The 22,667-nt window shown below is 46.0% G+C and overlaps 1 protein-coding gene across 2 annotated transcripts in view; it reads left to right on the plus strand.

The window, feature by feature from the left end:
* Positions 1–22,667, plus strand: part of Myo16 (myosin XVI) — a 366,311-nt gene that overhangs the window by 140,242 nt on the left and 203,402 nt on the right. For both annotated transcript variants that reach the window (XM_052162641.1, XM_052162640.1), the window contains exon 15: positions 2,316–2,463. In XM_052162641.1, coding sequence (XP_052018601.1) covers positions 2,316–2,463 — 148 coding nt within the window. The remainder of the gene's footprint in view (positions 1–2,315; positions 2,464–22,667) is intronic.

Below are 22,667 nucleotides of genomic sequence, written 5' to 3' on the forward strand. Positions count from 1 at the left end.
ATACTGTGCTTACTCATAATATTGGGCATTGTGGGTGGTTTGAATACACTCGGCCCATGGGGAACAGCACTGTCAGGAAGTGTGGCCTTTATTGGAGGAAGCTTTGTTAGAGGAAGTGTGTGACTGTGGAGGCAGGGCTTCGAGGTCTTATATAGATACTCAAATCTGACCAGTGTGAGAAAATCTGTCCTGTCAGCCTTCTGATCAAGAGGTAGAACTCTCAGCTCCTTCTCCAGTTCCATGTCTGCCTGGGCGCTGCCATGTTCTCACCTTGATGATAATGGACTAAACCACTGAACCTATAAGTCCCGATTGGACGTTGTCCTCATAAGAGTTGCCTTGGTCATGGCACCTCCTTATAGCAATAACACCCTAACTAAGACAGGTACAAACAAACGTGGAGAACTATAATCATATGTACATGTCTGGAGACAACCCTGAAGGGTGACACCCACATTTATGGTTAAGACCATTTTCAACACAAAAGCTGTTTTGAAACACACATGTTCAGGTCAGGCTGGCAGTTGAGGGGCCCTTTCTGGTGGCCTGGCTGCAGTTAGTGCTGGAACCTCTCACACCCAGAGCTCCACTGCTTCCCTGACCTCCTGGCTCACGTCAGACACCGCAGCCTCTTCTCTGCTTTGGCTCTGCTCCGCCTGTGTTTGAGTTTGCATGTAGATGCTCTTTCAAAATGCTGTTTTCTTTCAATCTTGCTCGTCAGAACCCGTTAATCCCAAGCAATTTAATTCACTGCTGGAGATGTGCTAACTAGCATGATTAATAATTACCCTGCTTAGGAATTTAGATGAGGGTTTTCCAGTCACTCGTGACTTGGCATCTGATCAGTGCTTCAACTGAAGCTGAAGTCTTTGCAGGGAGGAGAGTGTGTGCATCAGCCCAGGTCCAAGGCCAGAGGCACCAGGACCTCTCAGCCTCCACTTCTTACCTGGCGCTTCTTACCTGACACAGAAAACCATGGACAGGGCAGGTGGTGACCTGTGGCACACCTGCACAGAGACAAATGCACCCTCTCCTGACTGTAACTTATTTCACACTTAAGATCTGGTAGAAAAATCACCAAACTTTTTTGTTTTTAAAATAAAAATGAATGAAAACTATAAGATCTCAACTTTAGACTTCTCCCTGGTCAGATCAGCATGAAGATATGCACTTGAGACATAGGCACACACATAAAACACACACACACATGTGACACACATACATGCAAGGCACACACATGCACATGTACTTGACACACATGTCAACATACATGTCAACATACATGCATACACATATGCACACACTTGATACATGCACACATGTTCACACATGTGCACACTCATGTTTGTGCACACACACACTGCAGACTGAGGACATGGCAGCTATTCTTGGTTGACTACTATTTAGTTAATCTGGAACTACCTAAAACACAAGTGGCTGGATACACCTGCAAAGGATTTTTCCTAATCAAATCGTGTGAAGTGAGAAGACCCACTTGTCATCTGGATCTCTTGAGGTGGAAAGAGCCACCTTTAATCTGGGTCATCCTTCTTGTGGCAGCCTATATAACGGCTATGGCAGAAGGCGGCTTGTGCTCTGCCTTCTTGCTCTTGCTAGCAAGTCTCTCTCCGTTGCTGTCTTTAGAGCCTACCTCTTTGGGATTCTGGTGTATCAGGAAGACCAGATAAGACATCTATCCTTGTGAACTGAACAACTACTGTACTCTTGCTTGGACCGTCCATTGGTAGACATTTTTGGACCAGATGGACCACAGCCTATAAGCCATCCTAATAAATATATGTATTAAATATATTTATATAATAAATATATTGTAATAAATATATGTATGTGTGTGTGTTCATTCTTTCACTTCTGTTTCTCTAGAGAACCCTGACTAACACAGAGGGAATCCTGTGTGAAGGAATAAGGGTAGATCTTCCACACAAGTGGCACATTTCTCTAAAGGGATAGGACTGCTGGACAAAGAGTGAGCTCTTATATAAAGTATGAACTTTTCTGACGAGCACAGACCAGTTCTAGTCCCTCAGACTTAACTACATCTTACACAAGCTGTTCCCAGGGACCATATAGGCTGTGGCAGCAGGAGTCGGGGCTCTGAACTCCTGAGGTCTTGGGCTGAGCATCTCTGAAGGGCCTAAGCTAATGTAGAAAATAAAGTCTCTTCCTATTTTTTTGAATGTCTGTGATGGATAAAAGAGCTACGTTGTCATGGTTTATAATTAATTAGCATGTAAATTTATGGAAATTGAATTAACAATGCCATTTAACAGAATCCCGTCTCTTTTCCTAACCAGCCAGAATTTCCACTTATATGCTGGAGAAGTCCAGGCTTGTGGCTCAGCCTCCTGGCCAGGGCAGCTTTCTGATTTTCTCCTGGTTGATGGATGGGTTATCCACAGAAGAAAAATGTGGACTTCACCTTAGTAACTTCTGTTCGCACCGGTGAGTGACTAAAGATTTTCTAACGGTTTCCTGAATATTGTGAGCTACCACAGTTCTAATGACGTGCTGACCCATGGTATGGCGCCTCAGGCAGCATTCTGTAAACATGTCAGTGCCTTTAGCTGTTTGGGGCACACTGTCTGATCTGCTGTTGTCTTCTAACGTGCCGGGCCATGGTGCAGGTAGTCAGCGTTCACTAGTAGTCACTGTATACACAAGGAAAAGAGGAATCTCAGCTCTAAATCAAGGGTGGTGGTTATTCATGGAAGGTCAAAGCTTTGGGGAAATGCAGTCACGGTGACATGTGAGGTCACAAAGAGGGTCACCTGAGGAACACTGGCTCTGTACTCCCTCCTGCCAGAAGCCAGTCAGGACCCCACACAGCACTGGGATGGATTTGTGTTTGGATGAAAATTAGAAGTTATAAGGAGTGAATGCTACCTAGAACCGCGGCTGCTGGGACACGGAATCTCCAGCTCATCACTACTTCTCTACGTTGAACTGTCTGGCTTAGTCTGTTGTGTTTCTGTGCGGACAGTGTGATACATGAGTGTGTAGTCATCAGAGTGATTCCGGGATAAGTCATGTCAGGGAGCCAGGCAGCAGCCAATGGCTATCTCAGACGAGAGGGGATACCTCAGACAGCTCCTGACCTAAGACCTACTGAGTCCATGCAGGCAATTAGGGGCAGTATCCTGGACAACTGAGGATAAGTCCCAGGGGTTAGAGGCAATGTGTGGTGTTGAGATACAGCAAGGGGGACAACAGTGTGATCAGAGTGTGGGACAGGGAGCTCAATGGTGACTTCATGCACAGATACATCAGATGATTGTATCTCTCGGAAGAGAGGCTACAGTGCCCTAAAGCTGCTACAGAGCCATGCACCTGGGGTGTCCCTGTGAGGAGCCCTAGCAGGGTGCTCAGGAGCCACAAAGATCTGGGCAACCTGCAAAAAAGCAGGTGTCTTATCAACATGCGTATGAACAGCTAGTGGCTGCTAGTCACATGAGGACGAGGGCGGGGTGCCGTGCTGGGCGCTGCAGGGTATATCTGCTTGCCCCCGTATTCTACACAAACTTGCTGACCTCTGTCTTAAACCGAACAAGCCTCATCTGAATTAACACAATCCTCTCTCCTTCTCCCTCCCCAAGCGCACACACACACACAGACACACACACACCAGCACACACACACATGGGTACACAAACACACTGGCACACACACACACATGTGTACTCTCTCTCCCTCTTTCTCTCTCTCTCTCTCTCTCTCTCTCTCTCTCTCTAGTAAGACGTTGATGAAGTACGCTGTGTCTAGTGTGCAGACCACCACAGCCTGCAGCCTGCAATGCTGCCTGTCCCTTTCTCACACCCAGAGAACAGCTTGTTATCTACATGAAGCAGTAAGATGCCTGTGCAGAAGTCCAGGGCCTGCAGGGGCTTTACACTTAGCATGCCTTCTGTGACTGTTAGGCTAAAGGACCAGTGTCTCTGCCTGTGGTCTTAGCATCTGTGCCGCAGATGCATCTTTAACTTCAGCTATGTGCATGCTGTGAGGTATTCTAAGTCCCACACAAATGCAGATAGACCCTGCATCAGTATTAAAGTCCACCTACACACACATCCCTGCTTACAGCACAGGAAGGCTCTCTAGAACACAGCACCTCTGCCTAACTGCAGAGCTTGCTCAGGGCGGGGATAGGCACCCATCTCTCCAGTTCATGAAAACAGCCTTTATCAAAGCTTGTGTCTAGCTGTGACTAGGCAGAATGCATGCACGGCGGATCCCACAAGAGGGCGCTCTCCCCACACCTCAGAGGGACACAGACCAGACCAGCCAGCCAAGGCCAAAGCAAACTTTCATTTTTGTTTATGCTTTCTTCTGTGTTTTTCTTTTCCTTGTCTCCTATTTCTTATGTAAATACTATTGCATTTTTCTTTTTGTGCATACTATATTACATGCGGGAGATAAATATAATTTATAGCCCTGCAAATCGAGATTTAATGAAAGCAGCGTATGCAGTCATTGCTAGTCTTCAAATCACTTTAAATGATCTGTGGGTTTAGCCTCGGGAAACTTAGGCTTTTAAATCTGAAAAGAGACCCTTAATCCCCATCCCGGTTGACTGATGATGGAGAGGTGGGATTGTGGGTTTGCATCCTAACGTTCTTCTGCAAAGGTCAGGCTCTGAACTGTGCTGGTAAGCAGTCATTTGACTGAGAGCAGGTGACCTGCTCCTCACCTGCTCTGAGAGAAAGAGCGCTGAGTCACCGTGGTTTGAACTTGTGATGGCTGCAAACACCTGTCACAGGAGAGCTGAGCAGTTAACTCCCAGGGAAGTGTTCTCTGCTGAGTGGTTACCAGCAGGGCTGAGGTGAATCTGAAGACATTTCACAGACTTTTTTTTTCCCAAGGTAAAGAAAAACTTCAGTGTCATTTAAAGGTGACTCTCCATGACTCCACGACTTATGAGCATTTGTTCAGGCACACTTTTTTTTCTTTATTTTTCTTTATTTTATTTATATTTCAAGTGTTATCCCCTTACCTGGTTTCCCCCTCTCCCAGAAACTCCCTCTCCTATCCCCCTTCCCCCTGCTTCTATGAGGGTGTTCCTCTACCCACCAACCCACTCACAAAAGAACACACACACGCTATGTGCTCACTGATAAGTGGATATTAGCCCAAAAGCTCCAAATACCCAAGATACAATCCACAGTCCACATGAAGCTCAGGAAGAAGGAAGACCAAAATGTGGGTGCTTCCGTCCTTCTTAGAAAGGGGAGCAAAATACTCATGGGAGCAAATATGGAGACAAAGTGCAGAGCAGAGACTGAAGGACAGGCCACCCAGAGACTGCCCCACCCTGGGATTCATCCCAAATACAGTCACCAAACTCTGATGCTATTGTGGATGCTCAGAAAGGTTTGCTAAAAGGAGCCTGCTATGGTTGTCTCCTGAGAGTCTCTGCTAGAGCCTTACAAATACAGAGTCGGATGCTTGCAGCCAACCATTGGACTGAGCATAGGGTCCCCAATGGGGGAGTTAGAGAAAGGACTGAAGGAGCTGAAGGGGTTTGCAACCCCACAGGAAGAACAATATCAACCAACCAGGTACACAGTTTTATGTAAGGGAAAACCTGATGGTTTATAAGACCCATGTGTGAAAACTACTTATGTGGTGGTGAAAACCCAGACCTGGCCAACACCTGCTCATCCATGTGTTCTAAGCTGAGATCAGACCCTGGAAGTTTGAACATCTATCTTGGAAGACTCATGCAATTTTATTCAAGACTAAGTTACTAAGTTGTTTTTATTCCAGACTAGTTACATTGTGTAGCTTTTTGCTTGAATATTATTTTTCAGGTGGTATCACAAGGCTTTGTGAGTCACTCCACTCAATAAGCAGCTATGTATGGAAGTTTTGAACAAGTGTCTTTGCATATATTATGTGACTGTGTCTTAAAAAGTGAGATTTCTACATGAGCGTTAAGTGGATGAACTCATTATGCCTAAAGGCATCTCTTGCTGTTGGCTTTGCTGTTGGCACTGGGTGCTTTTGAGAGCTTCCTGCAGGGCTCTGTTGACTCTCAGTAGCTGTAGCAAGAGTCACCTTTGATGTCACCACAGTGAGGATGGATTGACTAGGGACTGTAGCCAGCACTGCAAAGCTGGTATGAGCATGCCTGGCTGTCCCATCCTCAATGGCTTGTGTCAAAATCTGCTACAGTATTCAGGTGGGTAATGACCCCCCTCATCTCAGATTGTGTGCTCAGCATGGGAAGAGAATCCACAACTACTTCTTCTTCTTCTTCTTCTTCTTCTTCTTCTTCTTCTTCTTCTTCTTCTTCTTCTTCTTCTTCTTCTTCTTCTTCTCTTCCTCCTCCTCCTCCTCCTCCCCTTCTCCTCTTCCTCTTCCTCCTCCTCCTTCTCCTCCTCCTCTTCCTCCTCCTCCTTCTCCTCCTCCTCTTTCTCCTCCTCCTTTTCCTCCTCTTCCTTCTCCTCCTCTTCCTCCTTCTCATCCTCCTCCTCTTCCTCCTGTTCCTCCTCTTCCTACACCTCCTATTCCTCCTTCTCCTCTTCCTCCTTCTCTTCCTCCTCTTCCTCTTCCTCCATCTCCTCCTCCTTCTTCTTTTTGTCTTTTTGAGACAGGGTTTCTGTATATAACCCTGGCTGTCCTGGAACTCACCCTGTAGACAAGGCTGGCCTCGAACTCAGAAATCTGCCTGCCACTGCCTCCCAAGTGCTGGGACTAAAGGCATGCGTCACCACTAGCTGGCCTGAGAATCAACTTCTTAAACTCTTCCCCCACCATATTTTGGACATCAATAAACACTGTGTCAAATTTGAGGGAGAATTCACATAATAAACTAAGGGTCACAAGAATTACCCAAGAGGGTTAAACACATCTTTTAGCATAAATGGAATTTCTGGTGAGATTTCTAGGGGGGAAAATTCACATTTGATTGGGAAAGGTCAAAGGTCATGTGATCTATGGTGGGAGCATGCTTCCTTGTAATTTTATCACGGTTATTTGTAGCACATCTATATAAAAATAGAGTGAACATAGCAAGTTTAACTCAAACAGAGGAGCATGTGGATAAGAGAGAGTTGTTGGGGGGCAGGGTAGGGGAGAAGCTGTATGGTTTGATTTTATCAAAGCACGATGTATGCATGGCCACAAAGCAAGCCCCATGTCTCTGAGGGAGGATTGTTGACCGCCCTCCAGGAACCTCCACTGACTGACTCGTGGTGGCTTCAGATATGGGAAAGTTTACTGAAGTTCACTAAGTGAAAAGGACCAGCCTGCCGAATCCTAGTGGGCTTGTGCATTTCAGCCATGGAAAGAGAAAGTCGTCCTGAGTCAGAACACAGCTCAGCACTAATCCCGGGCTTGGCGGTGTTAGCTGTTCGGTCAGGGTACGGGGGTTTGTTCTTAATCACGTACTCATTATTTCCAAACCCAAAACGTTCAGAGAACGGGACACTGGCTTATGACTTACGCGGTGGTGAAAACCCAGACCTGGCCCCTGCTTGCTCATCCATGGTCTGAGCTGAGCTGAGACCCCGGCAGTCAGAGCCCTTACACATCTGTCCGGGAAGACTCAGGAGGTTTTATTCAGGACTAAACTGTTTTGTGATGAGAAGATGTTGCCCCAGGTCCACCAGGGATGAAAACACTAACTTTTAAAAATGTGGATTTCACAATGAGCTTTGCTTTAAGAGTAAAGCCAAGGGCAACCCTAGTACATAGCACAGGTCTGAACAGGGTAGGGACAGGCTTTCTCACTGTCTTCCAGATGCCTGCCACCTCACAGGACCCCGGCAGGACACTAGCTGGTGAAGCTCGCAGATGCACTTTACCCCTGAGCAGGAAGCCCCTGCCTCCTTCTGCCCCATCTCTCAGTCTCTGAAATCCCCCCAACCCTACTTACTTCTTAGAAGTATAGATCTATTTCATTGTCCGTAAATTATGGGGTGTGGGATGGACATAGATAGAGACTGTAGAGTGGACTTCAGTTTGCTCTGCTGTGACTGTGACTGCATAGGTAGGTGGAGTTTTAGCTTTGGGAAATGAAGAGGGGCAAGGGCAGGGCTACTGGGTGGTTCCACTGAGATTTCACAGGATCATGTTCACAGCTTGCACATGCGTGCTTGTGTGTGTGTGTGTGTGTGTGAGTGTGTATGCATATGAGGGTGTACATGTATGTCATGTGGGCCTATGTGTTTCTGTGTGCTTATATGTAAGTATGTGTGTATATGTAGGTGTTTCTATGTATATTTGTGTGTATGTTCATATGTGTGTATGTGTACATGTATACATGTATGAATGTGTGCTTCTGTGTTTCTCTCATGTGCATATGTATGTATATATGTTCATGTATGCATGTGTGCTTGTATGTTTGTGTGACTGTGTATGTGTGTATGTCCTTTCAGATCTTGTTACGTGGTTCTAGTAAAGTGTCATTCTAGTGACTATTCCCAGTCAATGCAGTGGCTGCTCACTTCAATTTAGTTATGGTAGCAGTTTCTTTCTCTCCAGACTTTTCAAGTGGGACCCTTTGCCCTGCACTGGGCACCCACACTGCCCTGCCTGCAGTGCCTCCTTCTGTGTATGAATGGCGCCTCCCCTACCCCTTTGTGTATTAGTCTGAGCTCCTTTGAGCTCTGGTAGGCACTGTCCATACCCCAGCCCTCTTCTGGGCTACCACTAGGAAGTGCTACCCAAGAGCCCTGACACCTTAGTTAATCTTTCCTAGAAAGGGACTCCAAAGCTGGTCCAAAATCACAACTCCTAGTTGACCCCAAATCTAATGAAAGTGACAATCAGGATCAGGCCTTGGCAGCCTGGGGGCACAGTGTCATGGGGCACAGTGGATGACCTCTTTCCTTTGTCCTGTCAGGGTAAGCACATGCCAAAGCTCATGTTCTGACAGAGCTGTCAGCTGAACCCACCGTGTAGCAGCAGAGCCAGAGCTTCTGACACTGACGCTGGTGCTGGCGCTGGCACTGGTGGGGCAGCGTTTAGAGAACAATGTCTTTAGCTCAGAGGACTGCCTGTAGCCCATAAATATGCAGCAGTAAACACACTTCATGCATGTTCAGTGGCACATACGTGCTCTGTCCTCCTCGAAGCTGCGTGCTCAGTCATTGAGTGCACTTGAAAGGAGACCGGGTTTCCCAGGGAGAGGGAGCAGAAATACTTCTCTCCTCTGTGGGCCAGGGCAGCCCACTCCGTGCATGAAGGGCTGCCACTCAGTGCCAAGTGTGTCGGTGCCTGCCCCGCCCCGCCCCGCCCGCCACCCCATCACCACTGCTCCTGAGAAGCATTTTCCTATGGACATCATACAGAGAACAATGGAAATCACACATTTATGAAAAGATCACAAAGGAACAGTTAGGTTTTTCAGGGCCACGGAAGCAGTGGACTCCAGGGTTGTCCCTCCCCGTGTCTGTGTGGCTGTCCCACTGTGGCTCTGCCCAGGGTCAGGCCCAGAGTCTTGTTGGATTGAATTGAGTCAGGGCTTTGTATGATGAGTGACATATCTGAGTTACTGAAGTCCAATATCTTTTTCTTCTATTGTTTATTTTACATCCCAATCACACCTTCCCCTCCCTCCTATCTTCCCAGGCCCTCCATCTGACTGCACTCGCCCCCCCCCCCATCCCTCTGCCCCTTCTCCTCAATAAAAGGGAGACTTCCCATGGATATCAACCACCTTGGCATATCAAGTTGCAGTAAGGCTAGGTGCGTTTTCTTCTATTGTGGCAAGGCAAGGCAGCACAGTTATGGGAAAGGGATCCAGAGGCAGGAGATGTAGTCAGAGACAACCCCTGTTCCTGCTATCTTTTGATGGTAGAGCAACCGGAATGTGTAAAGGCACTAGAGCCTCAGGGACCCAGCGGGCTGGGTAGGAGCTCTTAGCAAGTCCCCCCAGGCCTGCTGCTGGCCCTTCTTCCATTCTCATTGGGCCATGTGAGTAATGTTACATGTCACAAGATAGCAACAACCAAAGTAAAAACAGAAACTCAAACTCTTGTAGGAATGTCTGCTCACATGCCCTAGGCCTGAACATCATCTGAGAGATGTAAAATATACCATGTTTCTGTGCTAGCCGGAAGATAAAGAAAAGATTTTCCTTAAGTAGTCAGACTCATTAATTTACAATGAAGAAGAGTTTGTCAGAAGGACCTGAAATGGGGGGGGGGGGTAGGGTGGGGAGACCTGGTGTACTCATTCTGTGTGTTTTAGGGGACTTCCTCAGTCTCACACCAAACGTGTGGGTCACAGGATCGCTTTGTAGAGTTCTGGGATCAGGTTATGCTGTTTACACATGTGCATGTAAAGATAAAGTTACATACTTAAAAAAAATCAGAACTTGGAAGTTACTATTGGACCGAAATTAAGAAACAAACAAAAACACCAAACCTTGATGTTCAGCATGGAGTTGACATACGACTCAGCACACCTGTGCCAGCTGTATACAGCCAGGTCTGGAACATACTTCTGTCCTGCCTGATTCCCAGCTCAGTGCCTCAGTGGCATAGGGCCACCAAATAGCTATGGCAGTGTGCACTGACCTGCGAAGGATCAAGCCAGACAAACCCCAGTGGAGAGAGGGGGTGGGTCATGAAGGCTCTAGGGTGCTGAGGAGCCCTTGGCAACCGACAGCTGCTGGGGGAGGGAGGCTCAGTTTTGCTCAGCAATGCAACCGCCAAAGGAAGGCGCCACACCCATGCACACACAAGCACCACTCTTAGATTCCTGTGATAAAGCATCTTATAGGCTGGTTTATCTGGGCTTGCGATTCCAGAGGGGTAAGAGTTCACCACCATCTGGCTGGATGGCCTGGAGGCATGGCGGGCATAGCGTCTGGAACAGGCAGCTGAGGGTTTGTTTACATCTTAAACTGTGTGGTGTGTGTGTGTGTGTGTGTGTGTGAGAGAGAGAGAGAGAGAGAGAGAGAGAGACTGAGACAGTCAGAGACAGACAGACACACAGAGACACACAGAGAGACAGAGACACAGAGAGATAGAAAGAGAGAGAAGGGGAGGGGATGGAGGTGGGGAAAGGGAGAAGGAGAGGGAGAGACCCCACACACACTGCAGACAAGTTGTTCATATTCCCACGACTACAGGGACATCTCCTTTAACCCATCAAGAGAGCACAGTGGGCTTTAAATAAACAGAGACCATGAAATTAAGAGGGAAAATAGGGGAACAGGGGAGAAATTGTCAGGAAAGGAATGGGGAATGGTGGCCAGGCTTGTCACGCTGATGCCCCCCTCCCCCAGCTGCTGTCTCAAGGCAGCCTCAGCGGGGGTGGGTTTTATTCTTATCAACCCTTTGCTAAGTTAAGAGGGTAAACCCACTCAACCCTAGACGTGTGTACATCATCCAGTACAGCAGCCATGGTAGGACTCAGCACGTGGCAGGGTAACCACAAACAGCGAAGGTGACGCCTGTGATGGTGCTGGTGGCGAGGGCTCACACTGTGTCTGCCAACCTTAGGGCTCTGTTGGGAATGCCCCACCCAAGAAGCTGGGTGGCCAGGACACGGGGCAACATCGTGATGTGCAGACCCTGGGGAGCAACTGTGCTCCCTGCAGTCATCTGTGCTACAAAGCATAGAGTCACCCAAGAGACTGCAGTGGCTGGCAGTGCAGCTGCTGGAAAGGGGACTCTGTGGAGGTGTCTGTGGTAGGCAGATAGCCCAAGATAGCCCAAGGCCCTGGGGTCTCCAGGCCCGGGCACTAGCCCACAGTGAGGCTGGAAGGTGGCCTCCCTTTGCCACTTCCCCCATCCCCTCCACCCCCCCCCCCAAGCCTTCCTTCTCTAGTCTCTCCAGATAGGCTGGGTTTCTTGGCCAAGGCACCACGCCCACAGCCTTTTCTATCTGCTTTCCCTCCTGGCTGACTGTTGCAGAAATCTTCTAATCCAGGTGGAGCATCCTGCTGTCTCTGCGAGAGTGTGTGTGTGTGTGTGTGTGTGTGTGTGTGTGTACATATTGGTATTTTACATATATTATTCTCTGCGAAGTCTTCTGCAGTCGGCAGGTTGCTCTGGGCTTTGGAGACATAAGTGCTACACACTGCTACACAGGTGTCGCATCTCTTTTGTCCAGTGTTTACCTAGTTGTGATTGTGGCTGTTGTTGTTGTTGTTGTTGTTGTGGTTGAGCTTTCTGGGCCATAGGAAAGCTCACAGGCTCTCACAGGCTATGACTAATCTCTGCATCCCTGGCCACCAGTTTGGGATATATTTTGATGTAACCAGTAATCACTGTGCTGCTATAAACATGAAATTCACTCAGATAGGATATGTGTTTGTTTCAACGTGATTAGAGGGATACCACACTCAAGATGTGCAGAGGGGCCTGGGGAACTGGGTGAGTTTTATGTAAAAATAAATAAGCTATCCCATTACAATATATATTTCTTTTCCATTTTAATAAATGATAAAATGAGTACCAAGGAGACATTTGATGATAATTTTCTTTATGATTTATTATACAATGCTTTATTTATATACTTGTTTTTTATACTTTACGGAGATACCTAGAGTAGCATCAAAAGTTCCTGGCTGAGGTGGGGCTATGAATGAAAAGGACCTTGTTCTGAGGCTCACAGGGCCACAGGGTAGCTGGCAGGGCGGTTCCTAAAGCTGTCTGTGCCAGGCAGTGCCTTCTGGACCTATATGGCCTCTTCCTGCGAGGGTTCTTTCCATACTGAAGGATGACGCCTGCACTGAGGCAGTTCTTCCTGCCCTCAGGACTCCCTCTGCAGAGCAGCCTGCTCGCCTCTGTAGGCTGAGCAGCTTGGCATCACCCTCTCTTGTAAACTGTACAACCTTGAGCTTCAGTTTGGAAGTTGCCAAAATAGGAAAACTCTGAAACACACTATTTCAGCCATTTTTATCTGTAAGTACCCCATCAACATCTCCTTCTCTCAGTCTTCAGGGTTGTCCCGGCCGGTCAGCCATAGCAGCTCTGCTCCAGCTGCCTCTCACCTTGTGACACTCCTGTGTCCTCTTTGGTGAATAGACAAGAGTGCTCTCTCTCTCCCCCTCCCCTTCCTCTCCCCTCCCCCTCCCTCTCCCCCCCCCCCTCTCTCTCCCCCCTTCCCCCCTCTCTCCCTCCCCCAATAGAGCAGTGTGCCTACTGCCTACTGCTCTGTGACCATCGCTGACCTGTCACAGGATGTCCCTCCACCTTCTGAACACACAGGTTCAATACGCATTCTCTGTTCATAGGTTCACGGTGTTCACTGTGGCCATGTGTGGTCTGTATGACTCCGCCCAGCATCCCACATTGTAAGAGTCAGAACCCAGACCCAGCTCTGTGCGCTGAAGCTCTTCATCTGAGAAGGATGAAACAAACACCATTCCACATGCATGCATCATGTCTAGCTTACTACAGGGTCATGATGTTTTAAAAGCTGAAGCCATTCGAGACAGCTGGTCAGCATCTCCTCAAGTGAACTCCATTTAACCAGACCTGAAAGATAAGGGGTCTGGGACTTCTCTCTGCCTCTTTCTCCCTCTCTCTCATCACCAGCATCTTCAAGCGGATGTCACATTTCTCACTCTCTGTTTCCTTCCTCAGATTATCTTTGATGTTGTCACCTCGGTCTCACCCGCACCCACCTCTGGGTAATTTCCTTGGCACCTGTGTCTCATGCTTAATCCATGTCTGGATATTCATTTCCATGACCATCTACTTCTGAGGGTTTTGTTTTGCTCTTTTTAAAATCTGTTTTTCTTCTTCCTCAAATATGTTCCTTGTTCCTTTTCTCATATTCCCAATCTATTTTATTTCCTCAGGAGTCTTAAACATGCTTCTTGTATGGTCTGTGGCCTGTCATCTTATGTGAAGTTCTGAGTGCTTCTTGTGGTTGCTTGGTACCTCTCCTGCTAGTTGCCCAAAGAGGTTGTTCCGTAATCTGTAACTTAGGGTGTGGCATGGTGCGATGGTTGGCCTTCTTTATTGAGACAATAACGTGGCATTTAGAACCATCTGGAAAGAAAGTCTCAGTGGAAAATTAGATTAGGTTGTCCTGTAGGCATATCTGTGTGGCGTTATTGTGATTATGTTAATTGTTGTTGGAATACCCAGATCACTCTGGGCAGCACCATTCCCTAGGCAGGGGATCATGGATTCTATAAATGTAGAGAGTGAGCCATGCACTAACATGCATGTGTGCATTAATTTCTCTCTGCTCAATACTGTGTGTATGAGATGTAACTAACTGCTTCAAGTTCCTGCCTTTATTTCCCCTCAGTGATGGATAGCCATGTGGAATTGGGGGCTGGTACTTTCTCCCCTAAGTTGCTTTAGGTTGGGACATTTTTATCACAGCAACAGTTAGGAAGCCTGTACACATGATGTTTCAAAGTTCTTGGCTGGGGACCTGCAAGTTCTCCATTTGGTGGTCAGTCCTCCAGACTGTTTTATGTCAACCCTCAGCTTAGGATACCTATTGTGCCACTTAAGTTTGAATACCTAGAGACAGGAGAGGGCCAACTGTCATTATGACTCCTCTGGGGCAGATGTTGACCTAGCCATCAGTATCTACCTCGGAGGGGTAGATACTGCTGTCTGCTTGGGTACCACAGGCAGATGTTTTACAGAGCACAGAGGTCTAGCATCTTGGTTAACAAGCCTTGGCTAACAAGGCTGGTGATAGCTCTTTCCCCACATGGCCATTTGAAACAGAACCACTGGATGGAAGTAGACAAATAACAAGAATACCCCTTATGCACTAAGGAACTTGTGCAGCCTCCTAGGGCAGCTAAACAGTCCCCTCCCTCCACAGATGCCTGCTGCCTTTCTAAAGGCAGTGGTTTTAGGTGGGCTGGTCCACAGTATCCCACTCAGGGTTAGACTAACAAGGCATTCTGGGGGAATGCCCTTCCTAGTTAAAGAACTGAAGATATTATTTTCTTATTTATACATTCTAAGTAGGTAAAGCTCTTGGATTGTTTTAACTGGTCTGTGCTGCCTATTAATTCTGAGGGAATGTCTGTGAGTCTCTGGGTGGGCTTGATTATTACTAACAAGTAGGTATGCCTCAAGTAAGTGTCCTGTATTAGCCCAAGAAACAGACCTCACTAAACTTCACCCCAGCAGCATAATTGCTTAATTCTAACATGTCTCCGTGCATTTATGAGACATCACTGGAACAGGCTTGTAAATAAATCAGCCTGGCATGTTCATGAGAAATGACATGCTTACAATGTCTACAGAAGGCCCTGGGTGGCACTGCCCATGGTTCCATCACCTGCCCTAGACGACCCATCCCATGTGTGATTTGCAGAACATCTGTGTGTCACACCCAGGACAGCCTGCTTTGTCCCAAGCACGCTGTGACGGACTCACCTGTTCAAACACTCTATGGTAAACAGAGCAGCTTGCACTGATGCCTGTCTATTTTTCTCAATCCACCCTCAGCCCCTTGAGGTGTTGTCCTTGTTGTCTCTTGTCAGATCAGTAAATGAATGCTCCTGTCTTCCCCGTACACTCTAGCCATGAAACGCTGGCTGCCTATGAGCTTGAGCTCGGTCAATTAACAATCGAGCGTGGCCGCAGCAAACAGCAGAGAAGGCATCGGGTGACTGAGATGTGAGAGCGTCATTGAAGGAGAAAGGTGACCAGGAAGCTTCAGTGCTAATTAAATACAGATTAGAGAGGAATAAGAAACAGAACAAGAAACTCAACCTCTGAGCTGGGAGAGACAAACGTGGCTACGCGAGCTTCTGACTTCTGTTTCCCTAACCCCTGACATCTCCCTCTTTTCTGACATAAGGGGTATGCCTGCTTGCCTCTCTTGGGATGAACACTACAAGCAGCACACAAGATGCTGGGTGACTGAGGAAGGGCCTTACAGGACTCCAGGATCACAGGGAAGTCTTCGGAGGAGCCCCATGTCTCAGGGTGTGTTCAGGAATCTTAGCTCATGTTTCAGAGGCTACTCTTTCTGATTACTCTTCCCAAGAGGGTCCATCTGTGGGATATTCTACTCAACTTGAGCTCCCCCACATCGAGTTCTGCTATTTAACTGCACACAGCCACAGCGTGGTGTGTATGCCTCCCAGGGAGAAGTGATCTGACAAGGCCTGCCCTGGTTGGAGTCTACAAAATCTGAAACCCTTGAGTGAAAGGAAGTTGGATAGCAGAGCTTGTGGTCAGTGGGGGAGATGAGGCCTAGGATGGACTCCCAGTGACAGTCGGCTCTCCCTCTCTGTGGCTCCTGTTCTTGTTCCTGATCCTCTAAGGAACATGTCCTCTGGATGTGGCTAAACACCATGAAAAGACACAGCCAGAACCCAGAAATAGACACGCACCTCAGCTGTTCCTTTGCGGAGTCTTCTCCAGGCATGGATTCAGTTGAGAGATGCATCCTCTCGCTGGTGTTATGATAACTATGAAGTTCAAATTATCTTGAAATTTACATGCCATATGGTGTTACTCTGGTTACAGCAAATATATCCTCTTTAATTCAAAGCAAACTGATTTTATTTTGCTCAGTTGACTGAATTTTATTAAATACGTAGAAGCCGATTTAGTTTTGCATTCATACAATAAGCTATTTTTGTGGATTCTTTGGCACAAATATAGCCCATTGTGAACTTGTACTAAATGCAGCCCAGCACTTGCATAGAGCCTGCGGGACCCCAGGTCTGCCTTCTCCAGCCTGCTCAGCAGGTGAACTGATGAACTCTTTTGATTAGAGATGCATTTTTCAATCTTTTACTTAATTGTTTCAAGTGATAACTCTATTATCTGGCTATTTTTACTCTGGCTTGTGTAATACAATTATTACAAAGAATACATTTGCTCAAAGCACTTGCATGAATCTAAGTTCACTTCCTGTAAACAGGGTTCCCCCCCCCTCCCAGTGCTGAAAAATCCCTGGTCTTGCAACCTTTAGAGAATGTGACAGCTGAGACAATGTATTTGCAGACCAGAGTGTGTCTAACGCATCCCAGCTGAAATGCACTTAGCTTTTGTTTAAGCTGATTTCATCTGAACATGTCCCAGCATATCGGAGTCTAAACAAACCAAGAAACACTTTAAATATTGGTGTGCCCTCTCATTCTTTAATAATCACTGCTATCTAACACATAATTCTATAGTATGTAAGTTATGTGTCCTGTGCCTGTCTCAGGTCTTCTTTCTTGGCTGTCCTGACCTGCTTGCTACATATGGGCAATTACACACATCTCTTACCTTTGGGTCCCCAGGAATCACAGTTCTTGGTCCATACAGAAACCATTTCTGTTGTCTTAACTGATGCTTTATCAATTTTAATCAGCAGTGTGCCTCCAAGACAAGGGATGGTGCCTCGGATGAACTTTCCAGTTTTCACTTTCTATGTGGGTCTTCCAGTCCCTTGAGAACCGTAGACCTGTTTTACCTGTACTCTAGAAAGATCGCCCTCTTTTTGTTTTAAAGTCTCCATGTTATTTAGTGATGGGGTAGGGCATCCTGGTTCACTGGTCCAGGATGCTTGGCTGACCAACATTCAGTATCTCGAGGTTGATGAGTGAGTACTCATTTGATGTGATCACATGCCCATTCACGGCACGGGGGGCTGTGGGGATGGGGGTTCAGATGCACGGACAAACGATGTGGTACGTGGGGCTTTAGGAGGAGCTGATGGTCCAGGGTTAAATGGCACTTTTGACAGCTGTTGAGTACAAGCCTGTCAGGCTGGCCTGGATCTGGGTAGTGTGTATTAAATGAGAAATGACACCAAAGCCCATCATTAAGATTTAACATTCTGATCTGGTTCATCACGAGATGAAACAGTCAGTGTCCTGTTAATACAGTATCAGCAGCATTGTGTGTGTGTTGTGTGTGTGTTGTGTGTTGTATGTATGTGTTGTGTGTGTTTTATGTGTGTTATGTGTGTGTTGTATGTTATGTGTGTGTTGTACATGTTATGTGTTGTGTGTATGTTGTGTGCATGTGTTGTGTATGTTTTGTGTGTGTGTGTGCTGTGTGTGTTATGTTGTGTTGTGTGTGTATGTGTTATGTATGTTGTGTGCATGTGTTGTGTGTGGTGTGTATGTTGTATGCATGTGTTGTGTGTTTTGTGTATATTGCTGTGTGTGTTGTGTTATGTGAGTGTGCATATTGTATACATGTGTTGTATGTGTGTGTGCTGTGTGTGTGAATGTGCTATGTGTATGGTGTGTATGGCACACACCTGCATATATGTTCATGTATGTGTGCACACACGTATAGAAGCCAAAGTCCATGTCAAATATCTTCTTTCATTGCTCCTAATCTTTTTATTGAGTCAGGATCTCTCTGTGAACCGGAGCTTAGCCACTGTGCAGACTGTGAGCTACGGGATCCTCCAATCTTTGCCTCCCTGGCATTATGATTACAGGAGCATGATTCCATGTCTGGGCTTTCCCTGGTCATCAGTGACCTTCACTCATGACTGAATAGCAAATTCTTTATCAACTTAGACATCGCCCCTCCACTCCCACTGCTCTCCATCAGGATTCTGAGTGCCTTGCACTGCCTGGTTTCCTGAAGTGGACATCGTCTTATATGGCTAAACGTCCAGTTAATGACACAGTGTGGAGATTTCATGTGAGCAAGATTTCTCATAATGAGAAAAGTTGGAGTTAAGAAAGACATTCAAGGTAGTAGGAATAATGGATGTTAACAAATCTGCTAACCAGAGTTCTGAGCCAGGATAATTCAGGGTGGAGCATAGGGTGGACTTCGCCATGCCTGCTGTCTACCAAACTTGGTTGGTTTCCACCATGTCCCCCTCTCAAACACCAAATCTGGACATATCTGGATACCTTTCTTTGAACAAGTTTGAACCATGAATGATCAATCAACACCCTCCTCATTTTTCTAAGACAGGGTTTCTCTATGTAGCTTTGGCAATCTTGAAATTCTCCATGTAGGTCTTAAACTCTGAGATCTGCCCAGCCCTTACTATGGAATGCTGAGATTAAAGGAATGACCCACCATGCCCACCTCCCATCCGTCTTACTCCTAAACCCTTCTTCCTAAGGACATTGTCTCTTGGTGTCCAGGAAGGAAAGGAAGCAGTATGAGAACTTTGCCCCATGGATTTGAAAACTGGACTTTGTTGTTCACTTGTGGCTGTGAGTTGTTGTCTTCATGGAAGTCAATGTTTGCTGGTTTGTATTGTTGGTTTGATGCTTTAGCTATAGATCATGATAAGATACATAAGAAGATGAGACCAAAAGGCGCTATAGGACTGTGGAGATGTCCGGAGTCCAGAGGACCAAGAATCTACTGAAGTTTATCTCTAAGGAAACATTTGGTATTCCAAGCTTGAAGACTGAAGATGACCTTGACATTTAATATGCCTCTGAGTTTAATCACAATTTTCATTCATTATTTCGTTAACATTTTAATGACTGTAATTGACAAAGAAGATTATCGGATAACTTCCTAAAGAAGAGTGGCCTGGCACTCTCACACAATCTGTAATTCTAAATGCACATTACCATGCTTCCCTCTCCTCCCCTGCTCTCCTCTCCCCTCCCTCCCTCCTCTCCCTTTCCCTCCCCTCCCCTCTCTCTCTTCTCATCTGTTCTAAGGTAGAAGTCCTTCTCCCCTGAAACTTCACCCTATGTCTGGAGACAAAGAATTGGGAGTGTTGTTTGTTATTGGGGAATCCTTCATCATTTTATGAAGGTGTTTTGTATATGTGGGCAGGAATATAGCTGAGTGGTTCAAAACATCTTAGAATAAAGAAAACAACAAGTAATTAGCTACATCCTGGGGCTTGTAGTCCCATCAGCGAGTTTTGGTTTAAACTTTCTTGGCACTGCTTTTATTATTTGAAAAGTGGTTATCATAACATGGCATGTGAATGCGATTGTAGAGGGAATGTGTTTGTGTTGACAATATATAGCTCACAAATAATCACCTGAGGAAGTCAAGCGGACATATTTGATAAAAAAAAAAAAGACAAAACAAAACAAACAAAAAATTCACTGAGAAAGAAGAACCAGAAGGCATTAACAGAGCAGGAAGTGCCAAGCTAAATCCCTTCCCTCCTATCTCTCATAGATAGAGTCACAGCAAAGATGTGGGTGGGTGTGCTATGGTCATGAAGGGAAGCACGTGTGGGTGAGAGTGTGTATGCTTATGACACCCGTGTCCCAGGGGATGACCACACACTCAAGTGCATATGGGAAGGACTAATCAAATTCAGCGGGTTAACATGAGGGAGTTAGGAGAGGCAGGCAGGGAAGGAGTGGATAAACTCAGGCGTGATGGTGTTGGGGGAAAGGGAGAGTTGAAGAGAGAAAGTGCCTTATGAAATTTTTATTTAAAAGAAAATAAAATAGTGTTTGTCTTAAGTCATTCTTCTGGTAACTACGTTCCCCTAGGAAGGCTCTGTTTCCATTCACCGTTGCTGCAGTTTTCTGGTGTAAGCAAGCACCCACTTCTCCTCACAGACAGAGCCTCCGGTCAGTAGGGATGACTTGATATTAACCAGAAAATGCTTTCTTCCTTTATCTGGATGGATATAGCTCACAGTAATATTAGATATTAATTGTATAATATATAGTAATATACAAATATGTGTTATATTTTATGTATATATGTTTTATGTATATATATGTTTATATATAATATATATAAAAATATATAAATATAACACATATTTAATTATTTGTATATGATATATAAGTATATAACATAATATATAAATATAATATATATCATTGTTAATTTAGTATATATAGTTATATAATATTCAATTATAATAATATTATATGTGTGTGGGGTGCGGTATTTGAATAGCTTAGCAGCTGTGGTCCAGATAGTGCAACAATAGCTGGTATGAGCAGAAAGTCCAAGAATCTAGTCTGGAGAGAATGACACTCTCCAGTCCTGTGGGAAAAGTAGCATCTAGAATGTTCTCCTCACCCACCGGTCTTGAAACATAAAGGCTTTCAGCAAGGGGCTAGCTTTAATATCCCGATGTGGCCATTGAGTGGCTCTGTACCATGTTATATGTGAATTTATAAGAGAGATGACAATGTAGATTGGTCCTGCTATAAGAGCATGGCTGTCACTCGTGGGTGACACAGAAGATCCTGAACTCTGAGTGGGAAGGTTGGAGCTCCAGGGACTGAGTGGACATTGATTAGTGAGCTGAGCTAGAGGCCAGTAGTCTGTTCCAGATGTGTTTACTGAGGGTGCATGGAGCTGCCGTGATGGCTTGGTGGGGTGAAGTCTGTCAAGTGCTGAGGTAAACTACAGGGAAATCCAAGCACGACTCTAAGTCATCCCCTTAAAGGTAACAGAATCTGCAAAGGCCACTGTCATGTGACACACATGATCCCTGACTGGGGAAAATTACTATTTAAAAAGCCTTGCTTGTCCCCTTTTCCTTCCATTTGAGGGAATGGTGAGACTGTGGCAGAAGCTACTCCACGTAGCAAGACTGTCTCAGAAAGTCCCTATAGTACTGGGATCAGTTGGTGACTTAACTGTTGTCAGTTATTGTCAGGGTATTTTCAGTGGTTGACATGCTGACTGATTTCCCTCTCCCCGCCCTACCCAGGAAACCCTCTCGTATGTGGAAAGCACAATCGCCCCACAGTCACCATGATGCAGAACGGGGCTGGGGGTAGCTTTCTGATGAGAGTAGTTTCCCAAATGCTCACTCCACATTAACAGAGTAAAGTGGGGATTAAATGTTCCTTAGAGTCAAGTCTCCTTGGAGATACTCAGCTTCCATACTTTCCCAGGAACACTTTTCAATATTTTTGTGCCTTTGTGTGTGGTCTCATGATGAGAGGTGTCAACGGGAAAATTACTACCTTTAATAAATAAAATATAAACATGTAATTTTTTTATCACCAGCTACCTCGTGATGAGGCACAGTCTGCTGGGAATTATGAAATACCTTTCTTGGCTATCATTCTGGATACTACAGGAAAGCCAAGGGTCCTTCCATTTTGGATAGAAACGTTATATTCATGTCCACTTGGCTGATTGTTTTCTTGAGACAGGATCTCATGTAATCTGAGCTAGCCTCTCACATCTTAGTTACTCCAAGCTAGACTCGAAGTCCTGAATATTCTGCCTCAGTTCCAAAGCACTGAGATTCTAAGTGTGTGCGACCACACCCTGATGTTTGTTGTTTATACTTAATTTTTATTAACTGGGTGTTGACCCCACAACCTGTACTCACAAGGTAAATGCTCCGTCATAGCTGTTATCTCTATGGCTGTGGCTTAAACATTAACAGTTTATGTTAAATTTGGTGTGATTGATACAAACATGAAGCTTTTTCCCCAAAGATATCCCCTTTATAATGATCCCTGGTGGGTGGACCAGATCTAACATCCCAAGAACACTGACACCAGATACAAAGCATCCTAACTGCTTCCTCCCAGCCCAGCCTCTTCCCTGCACAGCCTTAACCTGACTTCTGTCTGCACCTAGCCTTCCTCCTTGTCTTTGTCAGGGTTTCCATTCCTGCACAACACATCATGACCAAGAAGCAAGTTGAGGAGGAAAGGGTTTATTCGGCTTACACTTCCACATCGCTGTTCATCACCAAAGGAAGTCAGGACTGGGACTCAGGCAGGTCAGGAAGCAGAAGTTGATGCAGAGGCCATGGAGGGATGTTCCTTACTGGCTTGCTTCCCCTGGCTTGCTCAGCTTGCTTTCTTATAGAACCCAAGA

The sequence above is a fragment of the Apodemus sylvaticus genome, chromosome 18, assembly GCF_947179515.1.
Source record: "Apodemus sylvaticus chromosome 18, mApoSyl1.1, whole genome shotgun sequence".
In the NCBI taxonomy this organism is placed as follows: Eukaryota; Metazoa; Chordata; class Mammalia; order Rodentia; family Muridae; genus Apodemus; species Apodemus sylvaticus.